Source organism: Mustela nigripes, chromosome 13 (genome assembly GCF_022355385.1).
Source record: "Mustela nigripes isolate SB6536 chromosome 13, MUSNIG.SB6536, whole genome shotgun sequence".
Taxonomy (NCBI): Eukaryota; Metazoa; Chordata; class Mammalia; order Carnivora; family Mustelidae; genus Mustela; species Mustela nigripes.
Genome location: NC_081569.1, coordinates 71,603,415 through 71,619,179, shown reverse-complemented (window position 1 = coordinate 71,619,179; position 15,765 = coordinate 71,603,415). Strand labels below are relative to the sequence as shown.

The window sequence follows — 15,765 nt, the reverse complement described above, 5'->3', positions numbered from 1 at the left end:
CCCGCCCCTTCAAAACCCTCAGATTGTTTTTCAGAGTCCATAGTCTCTCATGGTTCACCTCCCCTTCCAATTTCCTTCAACTCCCTTCTCCTCTCTAACTCCCCTTGTCCTCCATGCTATTTGGGATGCTCCACAAATAAGTGAAACCATATGATAATTGACTCTCTCTGCTTGACTGATTTCACTCAGCATAATCTCTTCCAGTCCCATCCATGTTGCTACAAAAGTTGGGCATTCATCCTTTCTGATGGAGGCATAATACTCCATAGTGTATATGGACAACATCTTCCTTATCCATTTGTCCGTTGAAGGGCATCTTGGTTCTTTCCATAGTTTGGCGACCATGGCCATTGCTGCTATAATCATTGGGGTACAGATGGCCCTTCTTTTCACTACATCTGTATCTTTGGGGTAAATACCCAGGGGTGCAATTGCAGGGTCATAGGGAAGCTCTATTATTAATTTCTTGAGGAATCTCCACACTGTTCTCCAAAGTGGCTGGTACTGGCATAAAAACAGACAAATAGACCAGTGGAACAGAGTAGAGAGCACAGATATGGACCCTCAACTCTATGGTCAAATAATCTTTGACACAACTGGAAAAAATATACAGTGGAAAAAAGACAGTCTCTTCAATAAATGGTGCTGGGAAAACTGGACAGCTATATGTAGAAGAATGAAACTTGACCATTCTCTTACACCATACACAAAGATAAGTTCAAAATGGATAAAAGACGTCAACATGAGACAAGAATCCATCAGAATCCTAGAGGAGAATATAGACAGTAACCTCTACAATATCAGCCACAGCAACTTCTTTCAAGATATGTCTCCAAAGGCAAAGGAAACAAAAGCGAAAATGAACTTTTGGGACTTCATCAAAATCAAAAGCTTCTGCACAGCCAAGGAAACAGTCAACAAAACAAAGGTATGCTCCCATGGAATGGGAGAAGATATTTGCAAATGACAGTACAGAAAAAAGGTTGATATCCAGGATCTATAAAGAACTCAAACTCAACACACACAAAACAGACAATCATATCAAAAAATGGGCAGAAGATATGAACAGGCACTTCTCCAATCAAGACATACAAATGGCTATCAGACAAATGAAAGAATGTTCATCATCACTAGCCATCAGGGATATTCAAATTAAAACCACATTGAGATACCACCTTACACCACTTAGAATGGCCAAAATTAGCAAGACAGGAAACAGCATGTGTTGGAGGGGATGTGGAGAAAGGGGAACCCTCTTACACTGTTGGTGGGAATCTCAATGTCTTTTGCAGTCCACTAGCAAGATGTGAGTAAGGTGCATGATGAATGTGTATGAAATTTTTCCCACATACACTAGGAAGAAATACTTCAATGATAAGTAACAATAGACCCTCAACTCTATGGTCAACTAATCTTCGACAAAGCAGGAAAGAATATCCAATGGAAAAAAGACAGTCACTTCAACAAATGGTGTTGGGAAAATTGGATAATCACATGCAGAATAATGAAACTGGACCATTTCCTTACACCACACACAAAAATAGACTCAAAATGGATGAAGGACCTCCATGTGAGAAAGGAATCCATCAAAATCCTTGAGGAGAACACAGGCAGCAACCTCTTCAACCTCAGCCGCAGCAACTTCTTAGGAACATCCCCAAAGGCAAGGGAAGCAAGGGCAAAAAATAAACTATTGGGACTTCATCAAGATCAAAAGCTTTTGCACAGCAAAGGAAACAGTTAACAAAACCAAAAACAACCAACAGAATGGGAGAAGATATTTGCAAATGACATATCAGATAAAGGGCTAGTATCCAAAATCTATAAAGAACTTAGCAAACTCACCACCCAAAGAACAAATAATCCAATCAAGAAATGGGCAGAGGACATGAACAGACCTTTCTGCAAAGAAGACATCCAGATGGCCCACAGATACATGAAAAAGTGCTCCACATTACTCAGCATCAGGGAAATACAAATCAAAACCACAATGAGACACCACCTCACACTAGACAATTGCATGGAGCACTGGGTGTGGTGCAAAAACAAGGAATACTGTTATGCTGAAAATAAAAAAAAAATAACAACAACAAAAAAAAGAAATGGTCAGAGGATGTAAACAGACATTTCTGCAAAGACATCCAGATGGCTAACAGACACATGAGAAAGTGCTCCACATCACTCAGCATTAGGGAAATATAAATCAAAAGTACAATGAGATACCACCTCACACCAATCAGAATGGCTAGAATTAACAAGTCAGGAAATGACATATGCTGGCAAGGATGAGAAAGGGGAACCCGCCTATACTGTTGGTGGGAATGCAAGCTGGTGCAACCACTCTGGAAAACAGCATGGAAGTTCCTCAAAAAGTTGAAAAATAGAGCTACCTTACGACCCAGCAATTGCACTACTGGGTATTTAGCCTAAAGATACCAATGTAGTGATCCAAGGGGCACATGCACCCAAATTTTATAGTAGCAATGTCCACAATAGGCAAGCTATAGAAAAAACCTAGATGTCCATCAACAGACGAATGGATAAAGAAGAGTTGGCATATATATATAATTTTTTCTTTATATTCTTCTTTATCCATATATATTTATATTCTTCTTATATTCTTTATATTCTTCTTTATCCATATATATATATGACATATATATATATATATATATATATATAGTATTCCACTATATATAGTGGAATACTATGCAGCCATCAAAAGAAATAAAATCTTGCCATTTGTGATCACATGGATGGAACTAGAGAGTATTATACTGAGTCAAATAAGTCAATCAGAGAAAGACAATTATCATATGATCTCCCTGATATGAGGAAGTTGTGAGGCAACGTGGGGGGTTTGAGGGGTAGGAAAGGAATAAATGAAACAAGATGGGAACAGGAGGGAAACAAACCATAAGAGCCTCTTAATCTCACAAAACAAAATGAGGGTTGCCTGGGGGAAGGGGGTAGGGAGAGGGTGGTTGGGTGATGGACATTGGAGACGTATGTGCTATGGTGAGTGCTGTGAAGAGTGTAAACCTGAAAATTCACAGACTGTACCCATGGGGCTAATAATACATTACATGGTAATAAAAAAAAAAAGTTCATGCTGTATATGTATCTTTTTCTTCCAAATTTTGAGTGTAAATATGAACACATACTAACATAATTTGAAAAGATTCTAATCCTCAACTCATATTCTTGAAGAAATCACTTCTTTTAATTTCTGTCAAAAATACAAACAATATGTGCCATTACTGGGCTCTAAAGAAAATTCCAACTCACATTTTCTCAATAAGAAAATAACGAGAATGCATACAAAGGGTTCTCAAATTTTACCAGAAATATAGAAGAAGAAGAAAATTTAAAACAAATTTGTGATTTCTGAAAATCTCTCACAGAGCTATTAAAAAGCAGGTGTTGGAGGAGGAGACTTAAAATTGAGAATACTCAATTCATGATATAAAATTTAAGTGGAAAAAAATCAGAATCCTACTTACATTAGATTTAAGAAGAGAACAAACCAAACATTAGTAATAAATTATCTGGGTACAGAATTATCAATTTCACTATTTATATTTTACATATTTTCTGTATTTAGCATGTAATGTTTTATAACAAGGAAAAAGTGACATTTGTAACATTTGAAAAACAAGAATTAAAAGTTTATCCATAAGAGGCTGTGCAAAAGTATTAAAAATTATTTGTATGACAGGGTTCTGAATAGCAAATGTAAAGTCATCTTTAAAACTCAGATTTCAAAATAAAACATTACTAACTGCCTTCAAGAATCCATAACCATCAGTCATCTAAAACAATGTTCTAACTCTGTCCAGGTCATCATTAGCTTACCTTTCCTCTTATATGCTTTTAATGTCTAATATGTTAGCTTCCACTTGTGGATAAACAACAGCACAAAACATAATTTGTTTGTCTATGTCAAAGGACAGGGGCTGCCCCAGTTCCAGGTTTGAGTGGAGGCAGCAGGTGCCTGGGAAGCAATGTGTGCTTGCTGCACAGAAGTACACAGCTGAGTCTTCAGGCTGGGTGTCTCTGTTGGGCAGGGAGAGATGTTCGGCCGTCCTATTCAATGAGACTGTGACTCTTTGTTCTTTTGTGGCCACACTTGAACGAATGTCTATAAGGAGCTGGGGACCTTTTCCAAGTTCTTGCTTATACCAGAGGAAGCAGTCTGAGGTATTGTCTGAATAACTGTAGTTGATAACAGAGCTGCTTCCCTCCTGGACACTCAGGGTAGGAGGATGCTGCTCCACATTCTCTCCCAGGCTAAACCTGTGCAGAAAGAAAACGTAAGAGAAAGGAGAAGAGATTCCAGGTTACTGTGTTTCAGAATGCTCTTTTCCTACACTAAGTGAAGGAAACCTGAGTAAAGCCAGGCTTAACCTCTGAGTAATATCCCCTAATATACTCTGTTGCCCATAAATGCTCAATTCACAGTTCAGCTATAGCCATGAGAACATGAATAAAGCTCCCATGGATATCTTCATGGTTCCTCCGAGTTAAGCTCACGTTCAGAATTGCAGCCTCCAGCCAGCTCAATTTCTTTTCTTATCAGGCCATCCCTACTTTCCTCTAACAGAGTAACTTCCCACATTGTCTACCTGCCAATAAGTAAAGACTTCGCTGCTGCCATGGTCTAGTCCATCAGATGCACTAAGATGAACCCTCTACGTGGTCTGCATCAGCACAGGTGCCCTGCCGTCTTGTGGTCACATCTCTATTGAACTCGCTGGGGAAATGCTCTTCTCTTAGCCTGTGCCTCTGAGGAACTCACATGCATCAAGGCAGCAATTGGTCAAGCAAATTATATCTTAGATCACTGATGAAGGGCACAGTAAGAATGTGGAGATCAAGGTTTATATGCCTACACACTACTGAGTCACTGTTAGTAACCTGAAAAGAGGTAGATGTTATTGCTATTTATTCAGAAATGGCCCTGGTGTACATGTTTGAAATCAGGTAGGAATCATGATTTACTTCCTTCCTGTTCTACCGAATCTACCATCCTCAATTGTCTATTGCAGAGAAAACCCTTTTGTAAAAGGAAAATGTAACAAAGATTACAGTAAGAGAGAGAAGATCATTTGATATTTCAAATGCGTCTGATCTCAACTCTGCTCCTCCTGGGTGGTGTTGCCTGACCTTGTTTTTTCCAAAGGAATGACAGTACCAACAGTCAAAATGGGGACTATCCCTTCAGCTAAGATGATTATGACAAAAAGTAAAGGACCAAATCTAAATTATAAGGGAGCAGGGATAACTTGCATCTGTTATTACTATTTTAACTGTAGGAAACTTTTTGACCTAATATTGTACTAATTTGTATAGAGAAATCTGTCAGATACCTCTATACAAATTAGTGCAATCAGCAGTAGTGTAATCAGCAGTAGAATCTCAGTAGAAATCCCGAGAAAACATCTAGCTGCAAACTCAGAAAATATGACCACATGTAAGTTTATCCTTGAGGTGATTTCCTTTTCTCAAATCAAAACACACGGCATGTCCTCCAATGCAATTACTGACTCACAGCCTAAGGAGAATTTCCACTAAAGTATTAGCCATCCATCCTGTCATGCTTCCCACTTCCTGTTCAACACTACTCCACATTCCATACTCCATTATATTTCTCCTAAACTCCACTACAGTGTTCTTGCCTCAGGACTCATTAATAAAGTTCTCCAGTCCTGCGAGTTTCCAGAATTATCTCTCTCTTCCAAAATCTTTTTCTCATTCATATGAATTTCTTGGAATCTTCTGATGACCTCTATGAGAAAAAATCCAGGAAACCATAAATATTGTGTGTGCTGGGGGATGGTACCAACAGGAAACTAGTCCTAAAGAACTGATCAAGAGAAATGGTCTCTGAGAAACCAAGACTACCTCATTTCCAAAAATGGAATCCCCTTTCCTATGATTCCTATTCATGGAGCCTCTCAAATGACAAAGAATACAACTAATCTTCCTTCTACCTGCTCTACCCTGAAAGATTTAAAGACAGCTATCAGAACATCAACTCAATATATTAATATATGTGTATATATGAAATGTGTTTTTATGTATAGAGTTTCTTGGTTCTGAGAATCTTCCATTCTTTCACCAATTCTCCATAAAGTAAGAATTCTCACACTTCTCCAGGAAAATTTCTGTCTTCTCCAACATAGATTATTTAGGTCAATATTTGCACTTTTTCGGTGTGACACTCAGAACTGAATGTAATGGTCAAATATGACCATTATTTATAATAACACTTTTCCATTTATTAATTTTTGCACAGATAAGGCCATCCCTTTTACAAAATTTCCAGCTCCTTGATTATTTCATAGGCTCTTGGTTTAGTTTGATCCTAGTGTTGGTCTAGAAAACCTTCATCTACCATCTTCATGGACTGCCAGCTCTGCAAGTCTTCCAATTCCAGTTATCTTTTTTGCAAACAATTTGTGAGTTATGCACATTATGTTCATCATGCCTTCAAGGGATGCCCAACTGGGATATTAAATATATTTGTTTATTTTTTAAGGAAAGTCCTTAGAAATACTTGTAGGTGTTCACATGGTGCCATCACCTTTGGCTTACTCTTACAAAAACAGTGAGTGATGCGTGAGTTTCCTGGTAAAATCACAGTGGCTCAGCCTGAGTCTCCCTTCCTGCCCAAAGTCTCAGACATTTACACAAATTGGAACTCTCCATTCAGGGTTTCAAACTGATGGGACCACAACTTTCTCAGACACAAACCACAGAGATAAATGCCTGGGATTGCATTAGACACCTTCTCTTTACTCAGCACGATGGTCCTACAGGAAGGAGGCAGGGAAACGAATGCTAAAGAGGAAATTAGGAAACCCAGTGTCTTTCTCCTCCAGCTCATTCACTACCTAATTTTTCCATACAGTCATCTTGGAAACAGTCAAGATGTGTAAAATGAAGTTGGACTCAAGAAATTCTAAGGGCCCTGCTAGCTCTTAATTTTCTCTATGCTATATAACGAAGCAAATATTTATTGATGACCGGTTGTATGCAATGTGGACTGGTGTCAGATTGGGTGAAATTGCCTGCATCATGGAACCCCAGGTCCATTGTCATAACCACATGTGATCTAGTGGGTCTGAGGTTGATCCTAACTCACACTGAGGCCTCTTCAGCAGGATGAGATGAGATGAGATCCTACCTGGGTTTTCGTTTCTTCTCTGAGATCACTATCTGGGTTTTCTTTTCTTCTCTGAGATCACTAATGTATCAAGGAGAAATAAATCCAAATTAACATTAAATAAAATGGGAATTTATTCACTGAGTGGAGTCCTTAAGAGGCGCTGAGATGAGAGTGCACTATGACCTGAGCCATGGGTAAGCAGGAAGTTCTTTTGGAGTTTCAATTTCTTATAAATATCTTTTACATATAACTTATGTACTGTATGAAAAAAAGAATCTCTGCAGTTGAGACAACCTGAGGAGGTGCATGAGCTTACTAATATAGAAAGCGAGATGCACTTTTTAAAACAGCCTAATTGCTTTATGGATTCTGGCTTTCTCTTTTGAATCCTCAGTTCACAGTTTCAAAATTTCCAAACAGGGATGCCTCTACAATTTTTGAGATTATCTCAAAATGAAAACTCGGGAACATAATTCAAAAACCAGGTTAAAATATATCATCAGGTAATGTTTCTATGGGAATCATTTATCTAAAATGCTTTAACCCTTCATACATATTAGTTTCATGTCTCCCATTTAATTTTTTAAAAATTTTCTTCTCTTCAACCATTACAACCAGGTTCAAAGAAAAAGGAGGATATCCTGTATACCTTCTGACCCCGCACAGGTATCGCCTTCCCATTATCACCTTCCCCATGGCCTTTTCACAGTGGAAGACCCTATGTTGCCACATCATGTGACCCCATACCCACAGCTTCTCTAGAGTTCATTCTTGCTGTTGTATGTTCTTTGGGTTTGAACAAATGTGTAAAGTATGTATCCACCATTGCAGTATCATAGAGAGTAAGTCATTACATTAAACATGCTCTGAGCTACACTGATACCTCTTGTTCCCCTCAACCCTTGGCAACAACAACCTTTTACTGCCTCCAGAGTTTTGTCTTTTCCAGAAAGCCATAGAGTCTGAATCATACCTTATAGCCTTTTCAGATGGGTTGTTTTTACTTAGTAAAATGCATACAATTTCCCCCTATCTCTTCATGGCTTCATACCTCGTTTCTTTTTGGTACCAAATCATATTCCATTGTTTGGATGTGCCACAATTTATTTATTCATTCACTTACTGAAAGACAGGTAGCTTACTTCCAGGGTTGGTAATTATGAATAAAACCTCTATAAAACACTTGTGTACAAGTATGTGTGTACACATAACTTTTCAAATCCTTTGGAAAAATACAAAGGAACAACTATTGCTGGACAATGTAGTAATGAAGTAAGAGTATGTTTTGGTCTGTAAAAAAAAACCTGCCAAATTGCTTTCTTGAAATGACCAGGTATACATATTCAATTTTTTTAAAGATTTTATTTATTTATTTGACAGACAGAGATCCCAAGTAGGCAGAGAGGCAGGCAGAGAGAGAGGAGGAAGCTGGCTCCCTGCTGAGTGGAGATTCCCGATGTGGGACTCGATCCCAGGACCCTGAGATCATGACCTAAGCCGAAGGCAGCGGCTCAACCCACTGAGCCACCCAGGCGCCCTACATATTTAATTTGTAGTAACTTCCGAACAATATTTACTAGCTGCTTTGCTGCATGTCAAAGCCCCAGCTAGTCCAAAGCAGGCATAAACACCACAGGTGGCCATGCCAACTGCTCAGCTCACACACAGCTTGCTGTGACCCAAAACCTGAGCTTGCATGTGTTCCTGTCTGAGTCCTGCTTCCCACATGTCTCTGCTCAGGCACTTGTTCTCCCACTTATGGGACAACATTTTAAAATACACGTACAAAGATAAAATTAGTATTGATTTCAAGTCAGTGAGGGCACAACATCAAACTAAGGGCAGGATTCTTTGGGAGAGTTTGGGGTTATATAATTGCACAGGTCCCATGCTCAGGAAGCTGGCTTTTCTCCAAGCTTCAGGGTGTCTGCCCATCTATCTCTATCTGAATTTTCAGGGGGACAGGCCTTCCTATCAATGCCCTTTTCTCAACATAAAAACCAGTGCAGGCTGGAACTCAGTATGTGCTGGAATCTTCTACATGCAAGTTTTAATTCTGGGTTTGGGGTCAGCAGTCTTTGTCTATGGCTACAACAGAGTAGTGTTCTTTTAGGGTTGTCCTGGAGGATTTCTGCTCCCTTTTCCAAACAGGGAAAGATGTTACAAGATCATGAAAATATGTTCATTCAAAATGCAAGGGAGAGTGATGATTTTCATGGAACAGAATGGAAATATCCATGTGCTTGTCCACACAAGGTACTATTCAGAAACGACTGAAATGGTTACTTCTGTCAGTAATAGAAGTCAACACATCATACAAATTGATCAATAGAAATCATTGAGATTTTGTGATTCTGTGGGGTCTTCTATATTGGTATTCAGAGGATAAGCATTTGTGTCACCTCAGATTCACCAACTTTGAAATAATATTAGCTCCACCAAGTCACTTATACTCTAAAATCCTCCCTTTATTCATGCATAAAATGAAAATACTTATTCATAGGGTATTATCTTGCTGAAAAAGAAAATAAGTATAATTAGATAAGAAGAGTGAGTGATCCTCAAAGAAATTATTTTCTTACATTTCCATTTCCAGGAGTTTAAAAAAAGCTGAATACAGACTTGAAAAAACATTCCACATGATCTCTTCATATTTCACTGAAAAATAACCTATAAGAAACTTAAAAATTATGTCACGTCTTTTGTTTGTTCATGACCATCTACTTTTTTGGGGGTTTTCCATTTAAGTAATTTATAAATAATTTATGTGGTAGCTGCCAGGACCTCTATCTTCCCATGGTACTGGATATGGGCATCTCTGTCACTTACTCCAAGAGTTCCATGGTAGAGCTTTTTACCTGCAAAGAGCTTTTTGGAAGAAAAAGAGCAAGAAAAACAAGTGAAATGAAAGCACTGGTAGGTCTAATTTTAGGAGGGAAAAGACACTGTTACATAAATCTGAAAATGTGCAAAGGCTGCATGGGAGCAAGGGCCTGCCCCGAGGAAGGGCGGGTCTGCAGGCCCAGGTGCAGTTTGGGTGCAGGCTGCAGATCACCAGAGAGCACTGTGCCTGGGCTGCACACAGGTAGGTGGCTGAGTCTTCCAGTCGGGAAGCCGTGATGTGGAGGGTGCTGGACTGTTCCTTAGTATTCACTGTGCAGTTTAACCTCCCACTGTGCTGCATCCCTGAAGCTATGTAAAACAGGCGGATGAGACCGCTGCCCCTGGGGTGCTGTCGGAACCACTGTACACTGTATGGACTGCTATAAAAATTGCACTTCAGAGTATATCTGGCTCCCTCCTGGAGGCTCAGGGCTGAAGGGCTCTGCTCCACTGTCATCCCTCTCACCGCTGTGTGGAAAGAAGGAAACAAACACAAATGATGTCACTGGAGAGTCACTGATGCAGTTTGAAAATGTGTAAAATATCCTAAGACACACCCCTGAGGATATAGGACTCTAGGAGCTCAGTGTCAGCTCCTCCCATCACTGTGGGTTGTGGACCTCTCCCCAGCCCCCATCTGTAACGTCCCCACTCACAGCAAATCTGGAGCCACAGGATTCCCAGCAGAGTTCCCCAGGGTGTCCTCATGATACCTTCTCTAGTTAATGAGGTGCCTTCACCCCTACTGTGTAGAGTGTAGTCTTGGATCCAGAGGAATTGTGTTCTTACAGTGAATCCTTCCCACCAGAATCACTGAGCACCAATCACACCTCAGCCCTGTCATTCTCAGAACTTGAGACTCCGCCCAGTGGCCCTATAACACTGCACAGGAATCTCTCCCAAACTGTGCTTGCGGGCAGTGCAGGCAGGTAGGAGGAATATTTCCAATATAGGAGGATGTAAGGGTTATTATTTTTTCTTAAAACACTTTATATTAGAAAAGTGTGGGTTAGTGTGTGAAGAAAGGTGAATGATTCTTCGAGAAGAGTCAGAGCCTATTGGGGATTACCCAGAACCTTGAAGAATCATAGGGAAGAATGACTCCATTCCCTAAAATGCATAGTTTGACAGACAATGTGATCATTCAGTTATGTAAAAATATTGATAAAGAAAAACTATCTGATAGCATCCACTCAGTATTGCAGACGTAAATGCAATCCATCAAAAGAGTTCTAGAAACCAAGACAGACAGTCACTGTCTGTAAAGAAAATGATTCCTACCAGAATGTGGTCAGTGAAAAATAGGAGGTAGTGCTTAAAGTCCTCACTGATGTAATTTCCACCTCTCCATCTCTCCTGTGCTACTGCTAGACACCATGCTCACCCACAGAGCTCAGTCTGACCAGCCACACGTTGCTGGCCAAAGTCAATATTGTCCTCTCCCTTTCCTTTACTTTTTGTTCCTTACTGTTTCCTCTCTTCTCTTCATTTTTGTTTCCCTCCACTCTCAGCACATGAAAAGGTAGGATATGTGGGTATTGAAACAGTTTCAAGACCAGTAAATTTGGATGATTTTATTCATAACAATTGACAGCAGATAATGGGATATTTTCTGTTGAGTTTCCATACTCACAATGCCCAGCAATATTCCTATGCTGGTACCTGTGAAGAATTATCTGCATAATGGATTTCTAGGGTCATGGCCTCCAGATGTCTGAAGTTGATATGCAATGGCAGAACTGAAAACCTGAGAGGGTCTTTACAAAAAACCCTCTCCTCTCTCTTCCCTAACTTTGCTATCTATAAGTGGACTGGCTCTCATGATTTCTGTTCTCTGTAACTATTCAACCTTCCAACCATCACAGTCTTTGTTTCTCCTAAGGTCTATAGTGCCCCCTCGAGGAACAAAGCTGGTGGCAAAGACAACTTAGAACAAGCCATTCAGCAGACACAAATCCCCAGCCCCTTTTATTCCAATCTTCCTGGTGAAGGAAATGCAGATGGCCAGAAAAGAAGATAACTGCTTACAGGTAAACCAAATCTTACTTTTAAAATGGAATTGCATGGAAATTGAGATCAGAAAATAATTTGGTAAATTTCATCTTGTGCTATTTATTTTGTTTCTTTACCTGAGTTCAAAAGAAATCAACAAGTATTCATTGAGCATTTTTAAAGGAGTAATCTCCTAGATGATCAGAATATATAAGGTGTACTAGAATATTATTCAGCCATCAAAAATGAAATTCTGCCATTTGCAATGACATGGATGGAGCTAGAGAATATAACTTTGTGGGAAATAAGTTAGTCAGAGAAAGACAACTACCATGTGATATCACTCTAGTGGAATTAAAGAAACAAACCAAACAAACAAGGAGGAAATAAACAAGACAAAAATGAAGCAATTAAACAATGCAATTAAACAGAACTAACTGATGGTTACCAGATGGATAGGGTTGGGAGATGGGTTCAATAGGTGAGCGGATGAAGGAGTGCCCTGTTCCTGATGAGCACAGGTGATCTGTGGAAGTTTTGCATCACTATATATACACCTGAAACTAATATAGCATTGTATGTTAATTACTGGAAATAAAATTAAAACAATACATATGTAAATAAAATATACAAAAGAGGAACACATACTAGTTTATTATCTACAGGGGAAGATGAAAATATATATAATTATAATCAAGTCAAAGAATAGGACACTAAGTGAAGGGCAAACTAAAAACTATGTGACCCCAGAGAAATATGTATAGTTTAGGTCGGTGGACATAATGTTATGAAAAAGGTGGTCATCTCTCCTTTCCTCTTTTTGGTGCCAAGGAAAGAGGAGAATACAGATAAGCCTTTATGATGGCCTTTATGATTCTCAATACTTTTAACAATAGGAGAAATTTGTGAATATGTGAATTATTAAAAGTAATAAAATGTTACCCATAGAGTAATATCCTTTTTGACTACCACTTTCAATTCTGATGCTTTCATCACTTATTACCTTATTTCTTTGTTCATCTTGACAATTTGGGGTTGATGTTCCCAGATGTTTTACTAGATTTGAATAAACATAAAATACACAGCATTTTATTTAGACATTATTATAATATAAATATATATATTTCTTGTTTATAACCTCAATAGTAAATCCTGTAGGTCTTATTACATTAATCCGTATATATCCTTTGTTCCATTATATTCCATATTGTGGATATACTTCCATTTATGCATCCTTTCCTCTATTGATTAAAGGCTAAGATGACTTCCTTAATCTAGGAAATATTACACTACAATAAACTTTATAAGCATTCCTCACATGAGCACATGTTTTTCTAGGAACAGAGACTGGGAGGAAATGAAGGAATAAGCCCTGAGGCTGGCAGGTGAAAATTACTCCAGGTGGAGGAAAGTCAGGAACAAAGGGCTTGAAGAAGAATGAAGAGAACTCATGTTCTCATTATTGTGCTGGAAGATTTTCATTTTCTGTGTTTTCCTCGATGTGCATTAAAACTGGAGCTTATCAGCTCATTTGATAAACTCTTTCTGAAATTCTGTCCTGATATAGAGATAGTGTATAGTTTGCTTCAGTCAGGCACTGAGGTTTTCTAAATATACTAAATCAGCAGGAGAAAAAGCACACCCAAGGAGAAGCCATGGTGTATACAAGGAAAATATATTACAGAATAAAATTAGACATAAAAAATGTACACACTTGTACATGTATACACACAAATAGTTCGAGGATATTGTCAATGAAAGAGAAAGGTACTTTACTTTCCCCAAATCATCGGGAAAAAAAGAGAAAATTTTATCAATGCAACAAAAAAGGAAAGAGAAGAAAGGAGTGAAAGCATATGGAGCAAAACCAAAATATTAGAAATAAGTTCAAATATATCAGTAATCAAAGCATAGATAAAAAGAAATTATTGAATTGAATCAAAAACTAAACTTATTGTTCCATATAAACAATGGAATATTACACAACCATCAAAAAAATTGAAATCTTGCCATTTGCAATGACATGGATGAAACTAGAAGGTATTATGCTAAATGAAATTAGTCAGTTAGAGAAACACAATTATCTTATGATATCACTGATATGAGGAATATAAGAAACAAGGCAGAGAATCATCAGGGAAGAGAGGAAAAGATAAACCAGATGAAGGCAGAGAGGGAGACAAACCATGAGAGACTCGTAATCATAGAAAACAAACTGAGAATTGATGGAGGGGAATGGAGTGGTTGGATGGGTTAACTGGGTGACGGGCATCAAAGAGGCCACATGATCTAATGAGTGCTGGGTATTATATAAGACTGGTGAATCACTGACCTGTACCTCTGAAACTAATCATACATTATATGTTAATTAATTGAATTTAAATTGTTTAAAAATAAAACAAAATAAAATGCTGGTACTAACCACTAATTGAAGGTATCAGATAAAAAACAAATACTCTAAATATGTAATTTTCTATTCCTTTTTAATGGTGACTATCTCAATGTATTTGTCTCTACATTTACAATAAATCCCCTGGTACCATTCAGACTTTAAAGATCAATAAAAATTGAATGCTATTTTCAAAAACAAAATGCAGGTGTGGTCGAGGATGTGAAGAGTTTGGAACATTTGTCCACTGTTGGAGGCAATGGCAATGCACAATGCTGTAACCACGGAAAACAGTATAGAAGTTCTTCAAAAAGTATAAAAAAGAACTACCATACGATCCAGTCATCCCACTTCTGAGTGTTTATCAAAAAGATTTGAAATCAACACACAAAAGTTTATAGCACCTTTATTCATAATTGCCAAAAACATGAAAGCAACCAAGACATCCTTCAGTAGAAGAAAGGGTAAGTAAACTATGGTACAGCCAGACAAGGGAATCTTATTTGGTGCTGAAAAGAAATGAGCCATCATGCCATGGAAAGACATGGAGAAAATATACGTACATATTTTCCTCTTTTTTTTTTTTTTAAGATTTCATGTGTTTATTTGACAGAGAGAGCAAGCACAAGCAGGGGGAGTAGCAGGCAGAGGGAAGGGAGAAACAGGCTCTCTGCTGAGCAGAGACCCCAACCTGGGACTTGATCTCAGGACTCTGGGATCATGAGCTGAGCTGAAGGCATATGGTTAATCCACTGAGCTACCCAGAGGGGCCTACATGCATACTTCAAAGTGAAAGAAGCTAATCTGAAAAGGCTGCATCTGTTTGACATCCAAGATAGGACATTCTGGAAGTGGAAAACTATGCAGACAATAAAAAGACCAGTGGTTGCCAGGGAGTAGAGGCAGGAACAGAAGAACATCTTTAAGTAAAGGAAAGGTGAACTGGTGAGCAAAAATCAAAAAGCTCTGTAATGCACAATATTTGGGTAAAATGTTTTATGTCATCTTCTCAATTTCTCAAAGACCAAAGTCCCATTTTCTGCTGGGTTTAGAAGATGATCATTGTTTCTTATAGGGTCGTGGATGCATAGCTGTTCTGTGACTTGGAAAATTGCCTCACTGGGTCCACATATTTTACTTCCCTCCACCGCAATATCTTCAACATATGCAAACACATGCACGCACCCACCCATGCACCAGCGTGGGCAACAACATCTTCCTCAATTACCCAAAATCATGTGGTGCTTCTTTTCCCTGACCATTTCCAGAGGGCACAGCGCACACTGAGGTGCTTTCCCAGTAGGCTCCGGTGTCCTCTTATCTAGTCTTT

The 15,765-nt window shown here is 38.7% G+C and overlaps 1 gene segment (V, D, J or C); it reads right to left on the bottom strand.

Moving 5' to 3' along the window:
• Positions 1 to 9,934: 9,934 nt before the first annotated feature.
• On the bottom strand, positions 9,935 to 10,794 carry LOC131999379 (T cell receptor alpha variable 22-like). The segment is given in 3 exon segments: positions 9,935 to 10,039; positions 10,227 to 10,522; positions 10,711 to 10,794. Coding segments are annotated over 3 exon segments (453 nt in total).
• Between the last annotated feature and the right edge of the window lie 4,971 nt (positions 10,795 to 15,765).